General features: G+C 45.7%; 2 protein-coding genes across 6 annotated transcripts in view; both read left to right on the top strand.

The window, feature by feature from the left end:
* Positions 1-10,209, top strand: part of AIFM3 (apoptosis inducing factor mitochondria associated 3) — a 57,011-nt gene extending 46,802 nt beyond the window's left edge. For 2 of the 3 annotated variants that reach the window (XM_039353452.1, XM_039353454.1), the window contains 6 exons: positions 625-742; positions 3,893-3,991; positions 6,729-6,804; positions 8,006-8,110; positions 8,441-8,452; positions 9,482-10,209. In XM_039353452.1, coding sequence (XP_039209386.1) covers positions 625-742; positions 3,893-3,991; positions 6,729-6,804; positions 8,006-8,110; positions 8,441-8,452; positions 9,482-9,521 — 450 coding nt within the window. In that variant the 3' untranslated portion in view covers positions 9,522-10,209. The remainder of the gene's footprint in view (positions 1-624; positions 743-3,892; positions 3,992-6,728; positions 6,805-8,005; positions 8,111-8,440; positions 8,453-9,481) is intronic. The other variant, XM_039353453.1, reaches the window with a different exon arrangement.
* A 3,242-nt stretch (positions 10,210-13,451) lies between these two features.
* Positions 13,452-18,164, top strand: LOC120312727 (transmembrane protein 17B-like). Of its 3 annotated transcripts, none has more exons than XM_039353859.1 (5): positions 13,452-13,566; positions 14,648-14,779; positions 15,191-15,294; positions 16,054-16,167; positions 17,197-18,164. In XM_039353859.1, the coding sequence occupies exons 1-5, from the start codon at positions 13,479-13,481 to the stop codon at positions 17,470-17,472; spliced, it is 714 nt and encodes a 237-aa protein (XP_039209793.1). In that variant the 5' UTR covers positions 13,452-13,478; the 3' UTR covers positions 17,473-18,164. The 3 variants fall into 3 exon arrangements, with proteins under 3 accessions (XP_039209793.1, XP_039209795.1, XP_039209794.1); XM_039353860.1 differs by having other exon boundaries at positions 13,551-13,723; XM_039353861.1 differs by lacking the exon at positions 16,054-16,167.
* Positions 18,165-20,153: the final 1,989 nt, after the last annotated feature.

Consider the following 20,153-nt stretch of genomic DNA (forward strand, 5'->3'; position numbering starts at 1 on the left):
TTTATTTATTATTTTATATTTTATTATTTTATTTTTATTTTATTTATTTTATATTTTATTATTTTATTTTTATTTTATTTTATTATTATATTTTATTATTTTATTTTATTTATTATTTTATATTTTATTATTTTATTTTATTTATTATTTTATATTTTATTATTTTATTTTATTTTTTATTTTTTATTTTATTTATTTTATATTTTATTATTTTATTTTTTATTTTATTTTATTTATTATATTATATTATATTATATTATATTATATTATTTTTTATTTTATTTATTTTATATTTTATTATTTTTATTTTATTTTATTTTATTATTTTATATTATATTATTTTATTTTATTATTTTATTTTATATTATATTATTTTATTTTATTATTTTATTTTATTTTATTTATTTTTTATTCTGTTCCGTTACATTCCGTTCCGTTCCTATTCTATTCTATCCCATAATTCTATTCTATTCTATTCTATTCTATTCTGTTCTGTTCTGTTCTATTCTTCCCTCTCTCCTTCTTTCCTCCTATCTCCTCCCCCTTTCTTCCTTGCAATGGATCATTCCATGCCCCCCCCCTGCAAGGCCTCCCCCCCAAACAGAGCTGTTCTCTCCCTTCCAGATGATGCAGACCAACGTTCCAGGAGTTTTCGCTGCGGGCGACGCAGTCACTTTTCCTTTGGCACTGAGAAACCACAAGAAGACCAACGTTCCACACTGGCAGATGGCCCACATGCACGGTGGGTATTGCTGTGGCCTTCTGTCTTGGACGAAAAGCCTCCAGTGCCCCCTTGGCAGTCCTGGGAAGTCCTTAGCAAATGGTGCAGCCTGTCTGGTTTTCATGAGGTCAAGATATCAGGTGAAGCAGAGGCCCAGATCCGATGATGCTGGTTCTTCCCCGCTTCTGACCACAAGGAGCAGTAGGGTAGAGAGGGGGGGTGATTCTGCGTCCCCTCCATCTCAGTCACCTGTCTGCTCTTGCAGGGCCTCTTCTTCCGTCCCTTCCCAGGCCTAGAACAGCCTCTCTGATTCTCCTTCTAGTGGTCAGTTCTGCCCTATCCAACAAAATTAAATTTAATATGGAGAAAAGCAAGATTTTACACTTAAGTAGAAAAACCAAAGGTATAAGTACAGATTGGGTGAAGCCTGGCTCAAAAACAGCAACTGCGAGAGGGACCTTGGAGTCCTAGTGGACGATCCCTTGACCATGAGCCAGCTGTGTGCGGCAGCAGCCAAAAAAGCTAATACGATCCTGGGTTGTATAAAACAGAGGCATAGAATCAAGATCACGCGAGGTATTATTACCGCTTTATAAAGCCTTAGTAAGGCCACATCTGGAATATTACATCCAGTTTTGGTCACCACATTACAAAAAAGATCTTGAGACTCTGGGAAAAATGCAAAGTAGACCAACTAAGATGATTAAAGGCCTGGAGAATAAAACGTATGAAGAACGGTTGCAGGATTTGGGAATGGCCAGTCTAGAGAAAAGAAGGATTGGGGGGGGGGGGCATAATAGCAGTACTCCAGTATTTGAGAGGCTGCCACAAGGAGGAGGGGGTCAAACTATTCTCCAAAGGACCAGAGGGCGGGACAAGAAACAATGGATGGAAACTAATCAAGGAGAGAAGCAACCTGGAGTTAAGGAGAAGCTTCCTAACAGTGAGGACAATTAACCAGTGGAAGAGCTTCCCTCCAGAAGTGGTGGTTGCTTCAACACTGGAGGTTTTTAAGAAGAGACTGGACAGCCCCTTGTCTGAAATGGTATAGGGTCTCCTGCTTGAGCAGGGGGCTGGACTAGAAGACCTCCAAGATTCTGTTCTATTCTATTCTATTCTATTCTATTCTATTCTATTCTATTCTATTCTATTCTATTCTATTCTATTCTATTCTATTCTATTCTATTCTATTCTATTTATTCTCTGTCTATTCCATTCCATTCCATTCCATTCTATTCTATTCTAATTATCTGTCTATTCTATTCTATTCTATTCTATTCTATTCTATTCTATTCTATTCTATTCTATTCTATTCTATTCTATTCTATTCTTCGTCTATTCCATTCCATTCCATTCCATTCCATTCCATTCCATTCTATTCTATTCTATTCTATTCTATTCTATTCTATTCTATTCTATTCTATTCTATTCTATTCTATTCTATCCCAATCTTATCTTCCCTATAAATAAACCTCCCTTCTGCTCTAGTTTTCAAGCCTGTTCACTCCTCCTAGCTCAGGGCAGATGCTTTAGCGGCACATGGAGAGCACATCCATCTCCAGCAACAGCAGAACAGGGTGAGTGTTAAAAAAGGCAAAGCTGCCATTACAACCACCTGTTCAACTTTTCCTTGTAGCTTGGTGCAGCTTAGGATTGCACTCGTCTTGTTTGCAGCTGCAGGACGCTGCTGGCTCAGGTTCAAATTCGGGATCCACTAGAGGATACCTAGAGACCTTTCCCCATGTCCCGCTGTCCTCTAAAGTTCCTCCCATATTAGGTGCACACCTTTAGATTTTTCCTACCTTAGTCTAGGACTTTGCATTTGTGAAGAAGTCTAGAGCTGGTCCAGGCGACAAGGAAGGCAGGAGTGAGCTCTTTAAGGGAGGACTTACTTTCAGAAAAGATGAGTTAGTCTTTTTTTAAAAAAACACATTTTATTGGTTTTTTTAGATTCTTAAGAAAAAGTACTCAGGACCCACCATGGTGGTTGGGTGGTCCAACATTCAAAAGTAAAGAAATATATTAACAAGTCAACTCAATACATTTCACTATCCCAGTGGTTCTCAACCTTTCTAATGCCGTGACCCCATAATACAGTTCCCCATGTTGTGGTGACCCCCAAGTGGGTGTGGCCACCAATAAGAGGGAGTAGGACAGCTAGGGAAAAGGGAAAAAGATGGCGGACAGCGTGGTTTGGCGACCCCCGTGAAATGGTCATTCGACCCCAAATGGGGTCCTGACCCACAGGTTGAGAACCACTCCACTATCCCCTCTCTATTTCCCTTGATTAACATGATACATTTAAATATTCCATTTCTATTTTAAATTTCTATTACTACTAAACCTCTTTTATAACTTTATCCATTTACTACCATGGTCGAAGTTTAAAACAGCAAATGATCAATTCTAATTCTTCATCTCTCACATTCCTCATTTTATCACCAATCTCATTTATTTCTTCTTCCACTACACAATAGTTATCCTACTAACAATAAAATATTAATCAGCCCTATACATATGTAATCCCAGAATCAATCCATCTCTTTAAAATAACAAAATAATATTAAACCTTAATTCATTCAGATTCATCAGACAAAATTCAAATTTTCTCCAATTACTTATCATGCCTTATCACATCTTTGTTGTCATAGAGAAAAGTCATCCTAGCAATTTAAAACACTCCATTAATTATTGGCAGCATCCAATCTAAACAGAAGATGACTTAGTCTTGAGGAGCAGGAAAACAGGAGAAAGACACGCCAGATGGCTACGGTTTTGTGTATGGGACAGGGAGATAGTTGGACAGGCTCCCCAAGTGCTGTTTGTCTACCCTACCACAATAAAAAGCACTGCTGGAGTCCCTGCGCTGTTCTTGTCTCGGAGGATGGATTTGTTGCATGCGGTTTGCAAGAGCCAATGATCACATTGTCGGTTTGTTGACCTAGCCAACCTCAAAGGGCTTACATCAGTATTTCTCAACCTTGGCTGGCTGGGGAATTCTGGGAATTGAAGTCCACCCATCTTAAAATTGCCGAGGTTGAGCATACTGACATATACCCATTCAAATAACGAACAAACACAGTTTTGATGTGCTCCAAAGACTCTCATTCATAGGCTTGGTTGACTTCTCTGTTACATTCTGTATTACATTGCTTCTCTGTTACATCCCAGGGCGCATAGCAGCACTGAACATGCTGGCCTATGGGACAGAAATCAGCACCATCCCTTACCTGTGGACCGCCATGTTTGGCAAGAGCATTCGCTATACAGGTGAGGGGAAAAGTAGCTGAGGATTGCAGAGGGTGCCGAGACCTGCTTTGCGACGGCCTTATTGATTTGACGGATTCATGTTCTCAGCTACTTCGTATTTTAACCTTTGTCGTGTTACTGTTTTTATTTCACTCTGTTTTCTGCCCAGGGTCACACGTTAATGTGGAGGGTCCATATCAGTTGGATAAATAAGGGATCCTTTTTTAAATTAATTTTTTATTTTTCCAAACTCTCCCCCATACATATATCGTGATATTTATCAGATGTTAACATACATTCTTTTTACATTCATGTATAAGATACTTTTAATAAAATGAAATAAATACATACACATGACTGTTGGTGTTGCTAGAAGGAAGTGGAATTTATGGAGAGGAGGGAGGGAGGGAGGGAGGGAGGAAGGAAGGAAGGAAGGAAGGAAGGAAGGAAGGAAGGAAGGAAGGAAGGAAGGAAGGACTATGGGGTCCTGGGTGCTCTCTGAGCTTGCTGGTTTTCTTGCAGACGTTTCATTACCCAGCTAGGTAACATCATCAGTGCTAGAAGGAAGTGGAATTTATGGAGAGGAGGGAGGGAGGGAGGGAGGGAGGGAGGGAGGAAGGAAGGAAGGAAGGAAGGAAGGAAGGAAGGAAGGAAGGAAGGACGGACTATGGGGTCCTGGGTGCTCTCTGAGCTTGCTGGTTTTCTTGCAGGCATTTTATTACCCAGCTAGGTAACAATATCATTCCTAGTCAGGAGTGTTGTTTGCTGTCAGTTTATATTCTGGTGTCTTGCCTGTATGTTTGGGTGGGTGAGGGTCTTAGGGATTTTTTGGTTGGGCTCTGTGGCAGTTTCTTGATCGGGGTCTCACTTGCTTGATTGTTGGTCTGAAGTTGACCTTGGAATTAATTTATGCTGATCGGAGTGCTGATTGCTGGTGGAAGGTGCTGGGGTCTTTTTCGCTTTGGGGCTAGTCTTCTGCATAGCCTATATAGAGGGGGCTCTGTGCAAGAATGGGGCAGGGCTAGTGAGTATCAAGCGGGCACTAGCCCTGCCCTGTTTGCGTCACGTGTAAAATGCTTCCCCCTCCTTTCCCTCCCGTCCGCCAATCGAGAAAGGTTGGTGACCTCTGATCTGTATAACAGTAATCGGCACTCAGATCAGCATAGATTAACTCCAAGATCAGATCAGAAATCAAGCAAGCGAGACCCCAGTCAAGAAACGGCCACAGAGCTCAAACCAAAGAATCCCTAAGACCCCCCCACCCCCACCCAGACAGGCAAGAAACCAGAATATAAACTGACAGCAAACAGCACTCCTGACTAGCACTGAATGAAACGTCTGCAAGAAAACAAGCAAGCTCAGAGAGCATCCAGGACCCCATTGTCCTTCCTTCCTTCCTTCCTTCCTTCCTTCCTTCCTTCCTTCCTTCCTTCCTTCCTTCCTTCCTTCCTTCCCTCCCTCCCGCCCTCTCTCCCTTCTAGCACTGATGACGTTACCTAGTTGGGTAATGAAACATCTGCAAGAAAACAAGCAAGCTCAGAGAGCACCAAGGATTCCACAATCCATCCTTCCTTCCTTCCTTCCTTCCTTCCTTCCTTCCTTCCTTCCTTCCTTCCTTCCTTCCTTCCTTCCTTCCTTCCTTCCTTCCTCCCTCCCTCCCTCCCTCCTTCCTTCCCTCCTTCCATCCCTCCCTCTCTTCTACTACTGATGATGTTACCTAGCTGGGTAATGAAACGTCTGCAAGAAAACCACCACATTCAGAGAACCCCAAGGACCCCACAGACCTACCTTCCTTCCTTCCTTCCTTCCTTCCTTCCTTCCTTCCTTCCTTCCTTCCTTCCTTCCTTCCTTCCTCCCTCCCTCTCTCCCTCCCTCCCTCCCTCCCTAAATTCCACTCCATTCTAGCACTAAAGATGTTACCTAACTGGATAATGAAATGTCTGCAAGAAAACAAGCAAGCTCAGAGAGCACCAAGGACTCCACAGTCCGTCCTTCCTTCCTTCCTTCCTTCCTTCCTTCCTTCCTTCCTTCCTTCCTTCCTTCCTTCCTTCCTTCCTTCCTTCCTTCCTTCCTTCCTTCCTTCCCTCCCGCTCTCTCTCCCTTGTAGCACTGATGACGTTACCTAGTTGGGTAATGAAACGTCTGCAAGAAAACAAGCAAGCTCAGAGAGCACCAAGGACCCCTCATTTCAACCCTGAGCTAAATATTCTCCTTTATTGGGATAAATAAAATTAAAAAAGGCAGATTGGCAAAATCCACTGCTATCACGTTTCTTTCTTAGAAAGCTGGAGGAATTCTTGGAAGAAATGCAGAAGTCTTGTACCTGTGCGTGATTTATGCTTTGGAATTAAGCCTAGATTTGAAAGGCTGGAGAAAGCATCCAATTTAGGGTGCCTTAAAATGTCTTCATCTCTACTCTTGACCAAAAGGGAGATAATTCTGCACTTTGTCGACTCACCTGCCCTTTGCAACAAAATTCTCCTTGTTTTCTCCATAAAAATGTGCTGAAATACATTTTTTAAAAAATGCATATTTATTTCAAAATGCTTCTAAATATATTTATGCATGCGTAGTATTGATTGGCTTTTTATATTTTTATGCTTTTTTTTAAGAAACAAGTATATATATATATATATATATATATATATATATATACACACATATATATCTATATATATATATATATATATATATATATATATATATATATACACGCATATATATATATACACACATATACGTTGGTTTTGTTTTCTAGGTCATGGAGAAGGATTTGATGATGTGATTATTCGGGGAGACCTAGGCGAACTTAAATTTGTAGCCTTTTACACTAAGTAAGTGCCCATGAAAAGCTTTAATTTACAAGCCACCATGATGTGTGTGGCAAAATTATACTGTGTGTTTACAATAAGCGGCTTGCATATTGCTTGTTGATGTTCCAGAAGCTGAATCTGTGCAATCAAGTTTAGCTTCAAAGAATAATAGAACCTTTTTATTTTATTATCTTGGCCATGAAACTCCAGATTTACGGCATTTTTCAGCTTTGGCAACTTTAAGATGGGTGGATGTCAACTCCCAGAATTCTCCAGCTTGCATAGCTGTCTGCATAATTCTGAGATTGAAGTTGTCCCACCTTAAAACTTATCAAGGTTGAGAAATACAATACTAAAAAAAAACAATTTTGAAGAAGCACACGCAGAATAGAATAGAATATGGAATAAGAATAGAATAGAATAGAATAGAATAGAATAGAATAGAATAGAATAGAAAATATGGAATGGAATGGAACGGGAATGGAATAGAATAGAATAGAATGTAGAATAGGAATAGAATAGAATAGAATAGAATAGAATAGAATAGAATAGAATAGAATAGAATAGAATGTAGAATAGGAATAGAATAGAATAGAATAGAATAGAATAGAATAGAATAGAATAGAATAGAATAGAATAGAGAAAATATAGAATAGAATAGAATAGAATAGAATAGAATAGAATAGAATAGAATAGGAGAAAATATGGAATAGAATAGAATAGGAATAGAACGGAATAGAATAGAATAGAATAGAATAGAATGTAGAATAGGAATAGAATAGAATAGAATGTAGAATAGGAATAGAATAGAATAGAATAGAGAAAATATGGAATAGAATAGAATAGAATAGAATAGAATAGAATAGAATAGAATAGAATAGAGAAAATATAGAATAGAATAGAATAGAATAGAATAAAATAGAATAGAATAGAATAGGAGAAAATATGGAATAGAATAGAATAGGAATAGGAATAGAATAGAATAGAATAGGATAGAATGGAATAGAATGTAGAATAGGAATAGAATAGAATAGAATAGAATAGAGAAAATATAGAATAGAATAGAATAGAATAGAATAGAATAGAATAGAATAGAATAGAATAGAATGCACTGGACTAGACTAGTCTAGACTAGACTAGACTAGACTAGAATAGACTAGACTAGAATAGACTAGAATGGCAGCAGCCGCTCTCACCTTCGCTTCTGGGTCTCTTCTTCCAGGAGCGACGAGGTGCTGGCCGTGGCGAGCATGAACTACGACCCGCTGGTCTCCAAGGTGGCCGACGTCATGGGCTCCGGCAGGACCATCCGCAAACGAGACGTGGAGTAAGTCCCTCTGAGCTGCTGCTGCTGCCTTCCTCCAATCACAGAACGGTTAACTCTTAGCAAATATTCCAGCCTTCCTCCCGCTCCCCATGGAGCAACATCCTTCGGCAAACACAAGGGTGGACTCCCTGCGGCTCTCCCTGTGCGGCTGATTGCCTGGGGGCTTCCGAGAACTTGGAGTCCCCCCCCCCCTAGTTTAGAAAGGGAATGATCACATTCAGTGTTAGGCTAGAATGGAATTTAGATTTTTTTTTTTTTCAGCATAGAGGAAAGTGGCCATGACTTACTCTCCTTTTGTCCCTCTTTCTTCTTTTATTGCTACAATTTAAGGATCTTCACCCGGTATGTATGTCCATGTGTGTGTTTGCATTGACATCATGGCCCGGCTGAGGGCATTTGAGGGGCTGCTTTCAGCTGAGAAGCTCTTCCGGATTTTTAATTAGAAACAAGAGGGAATCTGTTATTAAATGATTAACAAGAGCCCAGAGGTTGCTTTTGTCCAAAGTTCTGTGTCCTTCCATGGTCAGCTGGGGAACAGACAGACACCATGCCACTGTGCTCTGGGTCTGTCTATCTATCTATCTATCTATCTATCTATCTATCTATCTATCTATCTATCTATCTATCTATCTATCTATCTATCTATCTATCTATCTATCTATCGTCTGTCTCTCATCTGTGTATCTATCATTTATGGTGTATTGCCCTGGAACAGGGGAGGGCAACCTTGGCTCTTTTATGATTCGTGGACTTCAACTCCCAGAATTCCTGAGCCAGCCATGCTGAGGGGAAAGGGAGAGGTTTCCAAGCTGAGCCATGTTGGCTCAGGAATTCTGGGAGTTGAAGTCCACGAGTCATAAAAGAGCCAAGGTTGCCTACCCCTGATCTAGATCATGATTTGATGAATTTAGATCAGGGGTAGGCAACCTTGGTTCTTTTATGACTGGTGGACTTCAACTCCCAGAATTCCTAAGCCAGCTTGGCTCAGCTTGGAAACCTCTCCCTTTCCCCTCAGCATGGCTGGCTCAGGAATTCTGGGAGTTGAAGTCCACCAGTCATAAAAGAGCCAAGGTTGCCTACCTCTGGCCTAGGCCTAGGCCGCTTTATGACTGGTGGACTTCAACTCCCAGAATTCCTGAGCCAGCCACGCTGAGGGAAAAGGGAGAGGTTTCCAAGCTGAGCCATGCTGGCTCAGGAATTCTGGGAGTTGAAGTCCACCAGTCATAAAAGAGCCAAGGTTGCCTACCCCTGGCTGAGCTACTGCCTGATTGGACTGCACCCCTGATCAGGCCTTTCAGCCAGCATTGCCTGTCTCCTGCTGGCCTTCAGGGAGGCTGCCCTAACCCAGCTGCCATTTTGTCTTTTCTGCAGAACCGGAGACATGTCCTGGTTGACGGGGAAAGGCTCCTAAACATTGGGAATCCCATGTCTGGTTCCCTTTGGGGGACCTCTGCAAAGCCACCTTCCTCCAGGCTTGGAGACCCTGACATCCCCCCCCCCCAGTGGCTCTTCTCCTGGCTCTTTCCCTCGTTTCAAGGATCTCTCCAGAGCGCATCGGAGGCGGACTGACACTAGAGCCGCTGTGAGACAGGCTGGAGCTGCAGGAAGGAGGTTCCTCGGAACCGGCGGGCTGGAGACGGAAGGGAAACGCACGAGGCGGGCACTTTTTGCAGGCCGGCACGAGGCCCAACGAGTCAGCTGCCAGAGGCTGCTTGGGGACAGGGCAAAGCTTCCTCTGGATGCTGCCTGGTGCCACCCTTCCCTTCTCCCACAGTGCCGTGTGCCAAAATGTCTTCTTGCGTCATGTGGATGGAAGGCCCCTTGGACAGCTGGCCTGAGCAGCTTCCGTTCCTTGCTCCTCTGCAGCTGAACCACCCCTGATCTAGTGGGATGACTGGAACTTGCAGCTTCTTCTCTGGGTCCATCTCCCTTCCCCACCCCCCCTTTTTTTTCCTCTTGGCAGTGCACTTTAGATTCAGGGCCAGGTTTCCTGTGCAGGGATGCTGAAGCAGCGTGGAATTCCACTCTCGGATCTGGGTGGTTTTTTACTGGATAACTAGAGAAGGATCATCTTGGCTATTAATTGAAAGAAGATTGGCCTTTTAATTAAACCGAGCTTTCTTTTTGTTCCGTTCCTGCCTCTTTGTCCGGAAAGGCCAAAACCAACGCCGGGCAGAAATTATTCTCCTTTTTCCTCCCCATGCGATTGATTCATAAATCCACACGGGGGGAAACAGAGTCATCCTTCTGCTCACACTAATGAAATCGACACGGTGCAGTTGGTTTTATGTGGGATGCACAGAGCTTGGATTGCATCCCTGGGGCCACCGGCTCTACTCTGTATGCTGCAGTTAATCCCCAACTTACAACCATTCATTTAGTGACGGCCCTGGAAAAAGTAAACCATAAGAAGTCCCTGCATTTTATGACCTTTGCGGCATGGCATTCCCACAGTCATGGATTCGACATCGGATGCTTAGCAATTGGCACGTATCTTCGAGGGTTACAGGATCGCTGGCTCGTTGTGGCCACCGCTGGTGACGTTCCCAGCCAATTTTCATCGAGCAAAGTCAATGGGGGAAACAGTTTCGCTTAATGACCGTGCGATTCACTTAACGACTGGGGCAAAACGGTCATAAAATTGGATGCGACGCAGTTGAAATTCTGGTCCCAATTGTGATCACAATTTGAGAACTCCCTATATACCCTTGCCCCCCCAGGGCTCTCCATCCCAGACGCGCAAGTAAGAGGACAGTTGGGCTGGCCTGATGTGGCCTCTCCCTGCTTTCAGAGTCTCCACACTTTTTAAAAATGTTCTTAATAAACCGAATGTATGCCATGCATCTACGTTATGTTAGCCTCCGGTGCTTCTCTCTTGGTGGAAGGAACGTGGCGGCACCGTGCTCTAAAAGGGGCAAGTAGTTGGGAAGGGAGGGAGAAGACTCTTGCGGGCCAGCCACACTCATCTGGGCCTTAGGCAGGTGCCTGTCTGCTCCGTGGAGCTGAGCCCTGGACCAAGGCCCAACCTCCAGGAATAGGCGGGCGGGAGGGAGGCGTCTTCCACTCCTATTGGACTACAACTTCCATCATGTCTTGCATTCCTGGCTGAAAATGTGTTAGGCTGGGAAATGGGAGATGTAGTCCAAGTGTTCCAGATTCTTCCTCCTTGCTTCTGGCTTCTTGTGGGTATACCAGCTCAGCCCCCAATAGCCAAAAGAGGAGGTAATGGAGACACCGGTGCAAGCAAGAGGTGCCCACTCCAATGGCTGCAGCCTCTTTCCCCCTTGCCTCCCCCCCCCCTTCCAGACATGGGGCACCAGCCTCCAGGGGTGGCGCTGCTGAACTCCGGAGGTGGGGCAGTTGCAGGAGGACGCCTTGGTGGTGGGAGGTCTTGTTTTTTTAAAAATGTGTTTGCCTTTATTCATTTTACTAAACAGAACAGAGAAAAGAAAACATTGGGGGGGGGAAGGGAGGAACCCATAGAAATGAGGGCTTCGCATACATGTGCATGGTATGTAAAATTTTACACACATTTGTCATACGGTGACCGTAAATCAGTATTGTGGTCAGCCCATGACCTGCACCTGTACGTAAAACAGAGGCAGAACACTCGCCTTTTGGAAATTTAGTGCAAACATGGCCACCATCCTGATGATGTTTCCTGCATAAATTGCCAACGACATCAAGCCTTCAAACCGCTGAGTAACTGGGAGCCATTCATGTGGCTTTCCTCCTGGAAGGTCTCCAACCCTCATCTTAATCTGAACTCTGCTTAGGGCGAAAAGGTTTCTCTTTCAACACTGGAAAGCGCAATGTGCTTTTAAGAGGAGCTGCAGAAGCAAGGCTGCTACCAAGACTGACAGCAGGCATGGAAATGCAGCAATTCCTTCTTCTTCTTCTTCTTCTTCTTCTTCTTCTTCTTCTTCTTCTTCTTCTTCTTCTTCTTCTTCTTCTTCTTCTTCTTCTTCTTCTTCTTCTTCTTCTTCTTCTTCTTCTTCTTCTTCTTCTTCTTCTTCTTCTTCTTCTTCTTCTTCTTCTTCTTCTTCTTCTTCTTCTTCTTCTTCTTCTTCTTCTTCTTCTTCTTCTTCTTCTGCCATATCTGTTATCGGACATTGGTGATCATGTTGGCGATCCTGTTTTTATCAGCAGCCGCACAAAAAAGTGCTGCTGAGTTTTGTCCACACCAGTCCCTTAGATTTTGAAGCCACGATGTTCTTCTTCTGCCTGGACCTCATTTACCTTCCACCTTTCCCTGGAGGATTAAATGGAGCATGCCGTATTTTTCTGGGTGTCGCATCACAGGTCCAAAATATTCTTTCATTTTTTAATTGTTTTGAGGATTTCCCTTGGCTTTCCCAGGCGGCTGATCACCTCCTCATTTCTGATCTTGTCAACCCAGCTTATGTGTAACAGCCGCCTGTCAATCCACATTTCAAGTCTCTTCAGGTGGCCTTCTGTCAGAGACCAACTCTCTACTCCATCGAGCAGGATAGAAAAAAATATAGCATCTGACCAGCCTGATTTTCAGTCTTATCATGTTAATGGCAGCAATGCCTGCAGCCACACTAAATAGCTTCACGGCCAAAGCAGATGAGAGGCTGAGCTGGAAGGACAGAGCAAGTGGGGTGCTGGGAAGCCCTTTTGCACATCACAGCGCTGCAAGCACTGGCTGGGGAATTCTGCAGACCCCTGGTGTTATGTCCCGAGCCTTGCAAACGGCTCGGGCGTTTGCAGGCAGTCCCGGGCAGGTGCAAAGCTGCCCGGGACCAGACAGGCTGTCGCCAGTGCCGTGCGCATGCGCGGGTGCTGGCGCGGGAAAAGTATCGCATTGACTCGGGAAATGTCTATATAAGAAGCTGGGAGGTTTTGGGAGCTGCTGAAGCCATCTACTTGTAAGCTGAACGCAGAATAAAGAAAACTGAGAACTTCAACTGCTTCTCGTGTCTGCTTCCCGCCAAGGACTCAACACCTGGCATAGACTGAAGGTTGTTAGGACCGCTTTTCAGTGTTCTAAGTCAGAGGTCCCCAACCTTTTGGGCACCAGGGACCGGTTTTGTGGAGAGAGGTTTTTCCATGGACTGAAGGGTGCATGGTTTTGTGTGCTGCCTGCATCCTGTGGATGGGGCTTTGCTTGTTTGGGCGGACCGGTTGCTGGCATGCTGCATCCTGGTACTGGTCCAGGGACTGGGGATTAGGGACCCCTGCTCTAAGTGAAGAGTTACAACGGGAACAGATAAGAGTGTGTGCTTTCTTATCTGGCAACGTCACAGGGCAGCCGTTGTCACGTTCTCGTCCTTCCTACGTCCTATTTTGAGCACCACCAGATTAACCCAGACTTGAAGGACAGTTGGGAGAGCTTGCTCTGAAAATGCGATTAAGCACTTCTACCGTCACGTCTCGTCACATGATCCAGATGGGGCTGGGGGAGGGAACAGGAGAGAGTACGATCTTGGATGGTGAGGGCTGCAACTTCTTTCTGGATCTCTGGAAGACTTGGTGACTTTTGGTGTCACTCTCTCTCTCTCTCTCTCTCTCTCTCTCTCTCTCTCTCTCTCTCTCTCCCCGGCAACGACCAGACCTAGGACAGCAGCATGGCTGAGGTCTACCACCTAGGTACCTGGGGTTGGGGGTGGGCTGCCATACAGCACAGAAGGGTTTCACACCTCCACCCATGTTGCAAGGAGGGCTACAACATCCAAAAGGCTGGATGGTTGGGGGAGGGGGGTTCAAGGCTATAGAGCAGGGGTGGGGACTTCCTTTTATGACTGGTGGACTTCCACTCCCAGAATTCCCCAGCCAGTGTGGCTGAAGTCTACCAGCCATAAAAGGGCCAAGGCCTCTCACCCCTGCTGTAGAGTCTCAAGAGCATCCAAATCCAGAATGCCACTCCTGTCAGAGATAGAGGGCAGGCTGGCAAAGGAACCAAGCAACGGAAGGAGACTTGGTTACCCGCTTATGATTCAGTGCCAGCTCAGCCCAGGAGGGGAGAAAAGTAGGAAGAAGCACTTTTCATCATGTGATGAGACCAATGAAGGGTTGAAATGAGGGGTCCTGGGTGCTCTTTGAGCTTGCCTGTTTTCTTGCAGACGTTTCATTACCAAACTAGGTAACGTCATCAGTGCTCTGATGATGTTACCTAGTTAGGGTAATGAAATGTCTGCAAGTAAACAGGCACGCTCAGAGAGCATCAAGGACCCCACATGTAAAGAGACTCTTTACATGAGACTCTCATGTAAATTCACATCACCACTGCAGCATCCCTGTGATTACGTGATCAAAATTCAGATTCACATATTCATGATGCTTGCGATGTCCCGGGATCACGTGATCTCCTTTTGCGGCCTTCCGACAAGCCAAGTCCATAGGGAAGCCAGATCCACTTCACAACCGGGTCACTAACTTTCCAACTGCAGGGATTCACTTATCCGAGGCCAAAAAGATGGGGACAAAACTCACTCGACAAGTGCCTCGCTTAGCGGTAGAAATTTCGGGCTCCGTTGTGGTCGTACGTTGAGGACTACCTGTATTTTACTCCAGGCTGCCACAAAAGACTCCTTCCTGAAATGGGTGCAGAGCTCACTCAGCTGAGGGAGGTTTCACACTTGCCTGGCCTGGCTGTGGGAAGACAGAGGACGGGGCCACATCTGGAGCAGGGACAGACCCACAACGGTGAGTGGGTGAAAAAAGTCAAGGCGGTGACCACACCTGGGCCCTTCATTTTCTAGATGCATCATCTTGCATATCTTGAAAAGACAAGGCGTGGCATGGGGCCAGATAGAACAGAGTCAGGTGCTGCCATGGCCTCCGGCTATTTTCGAACTCTATAGTTGCTAGTTGGCCTCCCCTGCAAGGACAAGCAGCTTGACGGTGTCTCAGGACCCCAAAGAGATGCTCCTTCCTTGGGTGTCTTTAAGCTGAGGCTTCCCTGGGGGGGACTTTGATTCAGCTCCCTATCCTGAACCAGGGGTTAGACCTGGAGGCAAAAGGCTTCTTCTGCTCCTGGATTCTAGGCTTTGAAGATCTGTCACAAACACCAAAGGCAACGCCATTTTTTCATGGTGGTTTTTCTCTCCCCCAAAGGCCACAGAGTGCTCTCTAGTCTGCCCCTTCAGATGCTGCTCTATTTCAACGTCTTCTTCCTTCCTTTCTGGGGCCTGTCGGAGGCGATTATGCTGGAGCTGAAGGTAAAGTGCCCCTGGATAGTGTTCTGATCCAGAACTAAGATGCTTTGCAATTCCAGATCATACAGATAACTCCAAACAAAGTTGATTGTAAAACAGATATTTAATTCAGGAATACTGCTGAACTCACGATTTCTTGGTAGTTTCTTCTGAATATTGTACATCTGTCCATCTTTATTAGGTGAGAAATCAATAATTCCTCCATACCAACTTCTAGTGTGGAATGGGACCATCTGAGTCCTGAGGTGGTCCCATGCTTATCTCAGACAAAGAACATTCCAAACGGGCACATAGCCAGGATATCCTGTGATGAACTTCGTAGCTCCCCCTACTGATCTGTTAACGTGGGATTTACTGAATAGCTAAAACTACATTACTCATAAGCCATCTCTTAAGGAGACAGCGCTTAACCCAATAAATGCCAAACATTCTAACATACAGATCTATCTAACTGATGGGTCCAGAACAGATGGGCTGCCCAGGGTAACTGCCCTCTCCTGCTTGGGATGGTGGAAGGGAGGTTTTCCAATCCATAGTGCGATTGGCACCTGCAAACAGGGTGGAAGCCAGGGGTCTTCAAACTTGGCAACTTTAAGACTTGTGGACTTCAACTCCCAGAATTCCTCAGCCAGCCCTGGTGACATCTCAAGCAGGGCTTCCCATGCTTCCCTTATGCTGGAGAAGACTCTGAAGAGGGACAGGAGTAGCGTAGCAGGAGGAGCCCATTGGCAGACACCCCCATCTCATTTTATGCCCCCGCAGTTTAGCTTGCTACCTCTCTACTACCAGTGCTTGCTGGTTGGTGCGTACCTGACAATTGTCGGAGCGGAATCTGCCCGCCTCTTCCTTGGATATGTTGGGAATTTGCAAGAAAAGGTAAGAAATGACAGGAGAACCAGCTGCTGGGCTTAGCTTTCTTTTTTAAAAAACAAGATTCTCATGGCTGATATGACCCATACATTTTCTCACGAGATGTTATGGATCCTGGAGGCAGGGATGGGTGGGGGGGGTGGGGGAGGAAGGCAAAAGGCAAGATGGTGCCCACAACCATGCCTTCCTTTATGGCAGAGGTCCCCAACTTTTGGGACACCAGGAACCGGTTCTGTGGAGAGAGGTTTTTCTGCGGACCGGAGAGTGCATGGTTTTTTTGTGTGTTGCCTGCATCCCACGGATGGGGCTTTACTTGTTTGTGCATGCTGCGGCCCAGTACCGGTCCACAGACTGGAGGCTGGGAACCCCTGATTTATGGCACGTAAAAACTGTTTTGACCAGTTCAAGAGCAGATAAAAGAAAGGGTTTTGACTCATTTATACTTGTTGAAATGGATGCCACTTTCCACAGTGGACGTTTCCTGCAATTCCAATTTGTTGTTTTGAGCATCATCTTTGCTCTCCCTGGAGAGAGCAGATGCCTCTTGATTGTGACATTCTGGCTGGCTCACTGTAGGAGAGCTCGCAAGCCTTGAATGTCAAGGTGCAAGGCGCTGCTCTATTCATTCAGTTGCAGAAGGATTTAGACGTTATTGCTAAATATCTTCCACTGAAATCAAAGAGTCGGGGGTACCTACAGCTGCAGCCCTGAAAGACAAGTGGCTGCAGGGCTGTCATATGGGGCAGCTGCACAGGCCAAAAAGGGATGGAGCTTCAAGTGTCGGGGCAAGGCTGGCATCTGACCTTTTTTTGACCCTCTCTGTGGATACACCTGAGCAGGTGCAAATACCTGGTGGGTTTTCAAAATATGTTCAACTAATCTGAAATATTGAGGCAGAGAAGAACATTAAGAGGAGCAGAGCTGGTTTCCAAGGTGCCCAGAGACTTCTGCGATTCGGTTGACGTTCAGGATGAATTTACGGGCCAGGTTGGTCTCTGAAAGGTAACCATCCCCCCTCCCCACTGGCTCCCACAGGTTCCAGAGCTGGCTGGATTCCTCCTCCTCTCGGTTGTAATTGAGATGCCTGTCTTGCTGTTTGTCCTGACGGACCATCAGGTGATCCGGATGCCTCTGGAAATGGCGGTGCACGGGGTCCTCCTCTGCTTCCTTACCTCGGAGATTGTGGCCGCTTCCTTTGCCCTCAAAGGAATAGCCAGGCACCTGGCCAGGCAGTTCTACCTGATGCAGTGTGAAGGGCGGCCGGGCAGAGTTCGGCACCAGGAGCTCTGTGGGGGAAACCATCAGCCCTGAGCCTGCCCCCGTTTCAGTGCAGCAGCACTAACCATCCACTTCCTGTAGTATAAATGAAGTCTAATATGAATAATTCCCTAAACTAACATCAAGTTAACCATGGATAAGCATGATGTAGGCTTACAATTTTTCGCATTTTGGACCACATTTCACACACATATTGATCTTCTCATCCTTTTCCTGTGATATAATTAGCAATTTATGCTATTTGTGCAAAGAGAACTGTGACAACTTTCCTGCTTGTCCTCTTAGAGCCAATTTCTCCTGTTTAGCTACGGCCTGGTCTGATGACCTGTGTGGAGGTTAGACTTTAGGAAGAACTAGAGAACTGGAAGCAAAGAAGGACACCAGAGTCCAGGCATCCAGATTAAAGAGCCACGCCTCTCCTTGAACACAACCAGGGAAGTGGAGCCTGCCATTTATTTATATTTATTAAATTTATTTGCTGTTCATCTCGCCACAAGATGGTCACCACGAATTTTCATTCCTAAGAAAGCTTCTATCTCTGCTTCCCCAACCTGGTGTCATGAGTCTCAGTGTGGCCTCTATGTTTGCTGAGAAAAATACCTCTGACGCACAAAGTCTTCTTAGGAAAGAACATGATAAGTGCTAGGGCAGCGGTTCTCAACCTGTGGGTCGCGACCCCATTTGGGGTCGAACTACCATTTCATGGGGGTCGCCAAATAACGCAGTCCACCATTTCCCCCCCCCCCTTTTCCTTAGCTGTGCTACTCCCTTTTATTCTACTGGCTTTTGAAAGCCAATAGAATAGACTCTCTTGAATAGAGTCTAATTCTATTGGCTTTCCAAAGCCAATAGGAATTGTCCAGGCTGTCTCTGCCCTGCTGAGCCCGCCAAAAGTCCCATTCTGCAAACGGTTCTGCAAGTTGTCTACAGCGAAGGCAAGCTGTCTGGAAGTTTCCACCCCTCCCTGCTGAGCAACTACTAAAAATGTAAGTAAAAGAGGGCCAAGGGTGGGAGGTGGGAGGCCGGTGGGCGCAGGGAGGTTGCTGGCGCACGTGGGGGCTGGCGGGTGCCTTACCTCCCTTGGGCTGGGCCAGCTGGTGGCCCAGCTGATGGTCGCCCTGCGCCGTCTCTGCCGCTTGCCAGCTATGCCTCGGCTGGCGCAGGGGGTGGCACCACGCATGCGTGGTGCTCCCGGGCAGGGAAAGTCCTCGACTTACGACTGGTTGGGTAGTCCTCGACTTACGACCGGTTGGGGTCGCGGCATTAAAAAGGTTGAGAATCACTGTGCTAGGGAATCTGCAGGCTAGGGTCAAAAAGACAAGAGGGTGGTCGTGATGGAACAAAGGGAACCCTGCTTTTTTTTAACATGCAAAAAGGGGTGGAGCTTTGAACAGCCATTATCACCATCTTAACTTTCTTGACACACCCCTCCCTTTCCAGCCCTCCCTGATATATGTGCTCACCTGCAAACAAACCTCTCTGGCAGTGATCAGACAAATCCTGAAAGGTGCAACTTTACTTTGCTTTTCTGAATTATCTGTGGTCACAGTACATTTGAGTCCCCCAATAAGCAAGATTGATTCTGAAGTAGCATGTTGCACTACACCAGTAAATATGACAATATATTACAGATGGACTGAGTCTGCGGAACACACTAAACCCTAAATCTGGATGAACAAACCCTAATTGGTGTGTTCACACATACGATGTGCAAATAAGAACTTCTTCTGGTTGAATAGGATGGCCACCACTGTAGGAGCGACTAAATGCAGATCACATGGCGGCAGAGCCCTCTTCTTCGTTGCAACTGAATTCCTAGCATAAGTACACTTTGGCCTAAATCATACTTGTGAACATTTGTTTAATGGATGTTCTTACCTGGGGGATTACCTGTATTAGGTACAGATAGTCCTCGAGTTACGAGTGCAATGGAGCCTGCCCATTCCACTCGTAACTCGACAACCCGTGGGAGTGAATCTCGTACCTCCAGCGAGATCACTCCCTTGCTCGTTAAGACACACGTGGCTCGTTAAGTGAACATAAGATATCTCAGGGTGGGGAAAGCCCCCAGGGCCGGATTCACCTTGAAAAGATCTGTCTCCTCTCTCCCACGGTTCCTGCTGCCACGTGGATCTGAGGCCAGGGGACATTTCCAGGTGGCAATGGCCTGGAAAAGGCCTCCGGATGCACGTGGAAGCGTCCCCAGCTTCGGTTCCAGTCTCTGTTGCAGAGAACAGAGGTCTAAAGTACCATGAGATCACATGAGATCAGTAGCATGAGCTCTCGCCCCACTGATCTCGCGTGATCTTGCGTTACTTTAGGCCTCCATTCTCTGCGAACGCACCGAAGGCCTGGAGCAGCCAAGAAAATGAAGGATCTCGATCTTCGCAGGATGTGTATTGACGGCCTAGTGCCTAGGGAGACCTGGGTGGGGGTGGGGAGGGAGGGAATAAGCAGGGTGAATGTTGCAGAGCTTCTGTGGTCACTCATAAGGCCGAACGACTGCCGTGGTGCTGCAATATTCGTAATTTCGGGACTTGCTCGTAAGCACTAGGGGCGCTTATTGCATAACTTTGAACGAGCGTTAAGTGGACACGGATTACCTGTGCTAGATCTGGATTGCAAAATGTGAACCACCACTAGATGGCAGCAATATCCTCTGCTGCCATCTAGTGATCATTCACATTTTGGCAACCCAGACAGGGTAGCTGTAC

The sequence above is a fragment of the Crotalus tigris genome, unplaced genomic scaffold (assembly GCF_016545835.1).
Source record: "Crotalus tigris isolate CLP2741 ecotype Arizona unplaced genomic scaffold, ASM1654583v1 scf7180000018525.42219311030:4301911, whole genome shotgun sequence".
NCBI classification, from domain to species: Eukaryota; Metazoa; Chordata; class Lepidosauria; order Squamata; family Viperidae; genus Crotalus; species Crotalus tigris.

Bases quoted from the DNA above. Each gene is read 5' to 3' on its own strand.
- LOC120312727 (XM_039353859.1), top strand. From the start codon at position 13,479: ATGCGATTAAGCACTTCTACCGTCACGTCTCGTCACATGATCCAGATG. The intron at 14,780-15,190 runs GTGAGTGGGTGA...TCTCCCCCAAAG, and splicing joins GCAGGGACAGACCCACAACG to GCCACAGAGTGCTCTCTAGT. The intron at 15,295-16,053 runs GTAAAGTGCCCC...ATGCCCCCGCAG, and splicing joins CGATTATGCTGGAGCTGAAG to TTTAGCTTGCTACCTCTCTA.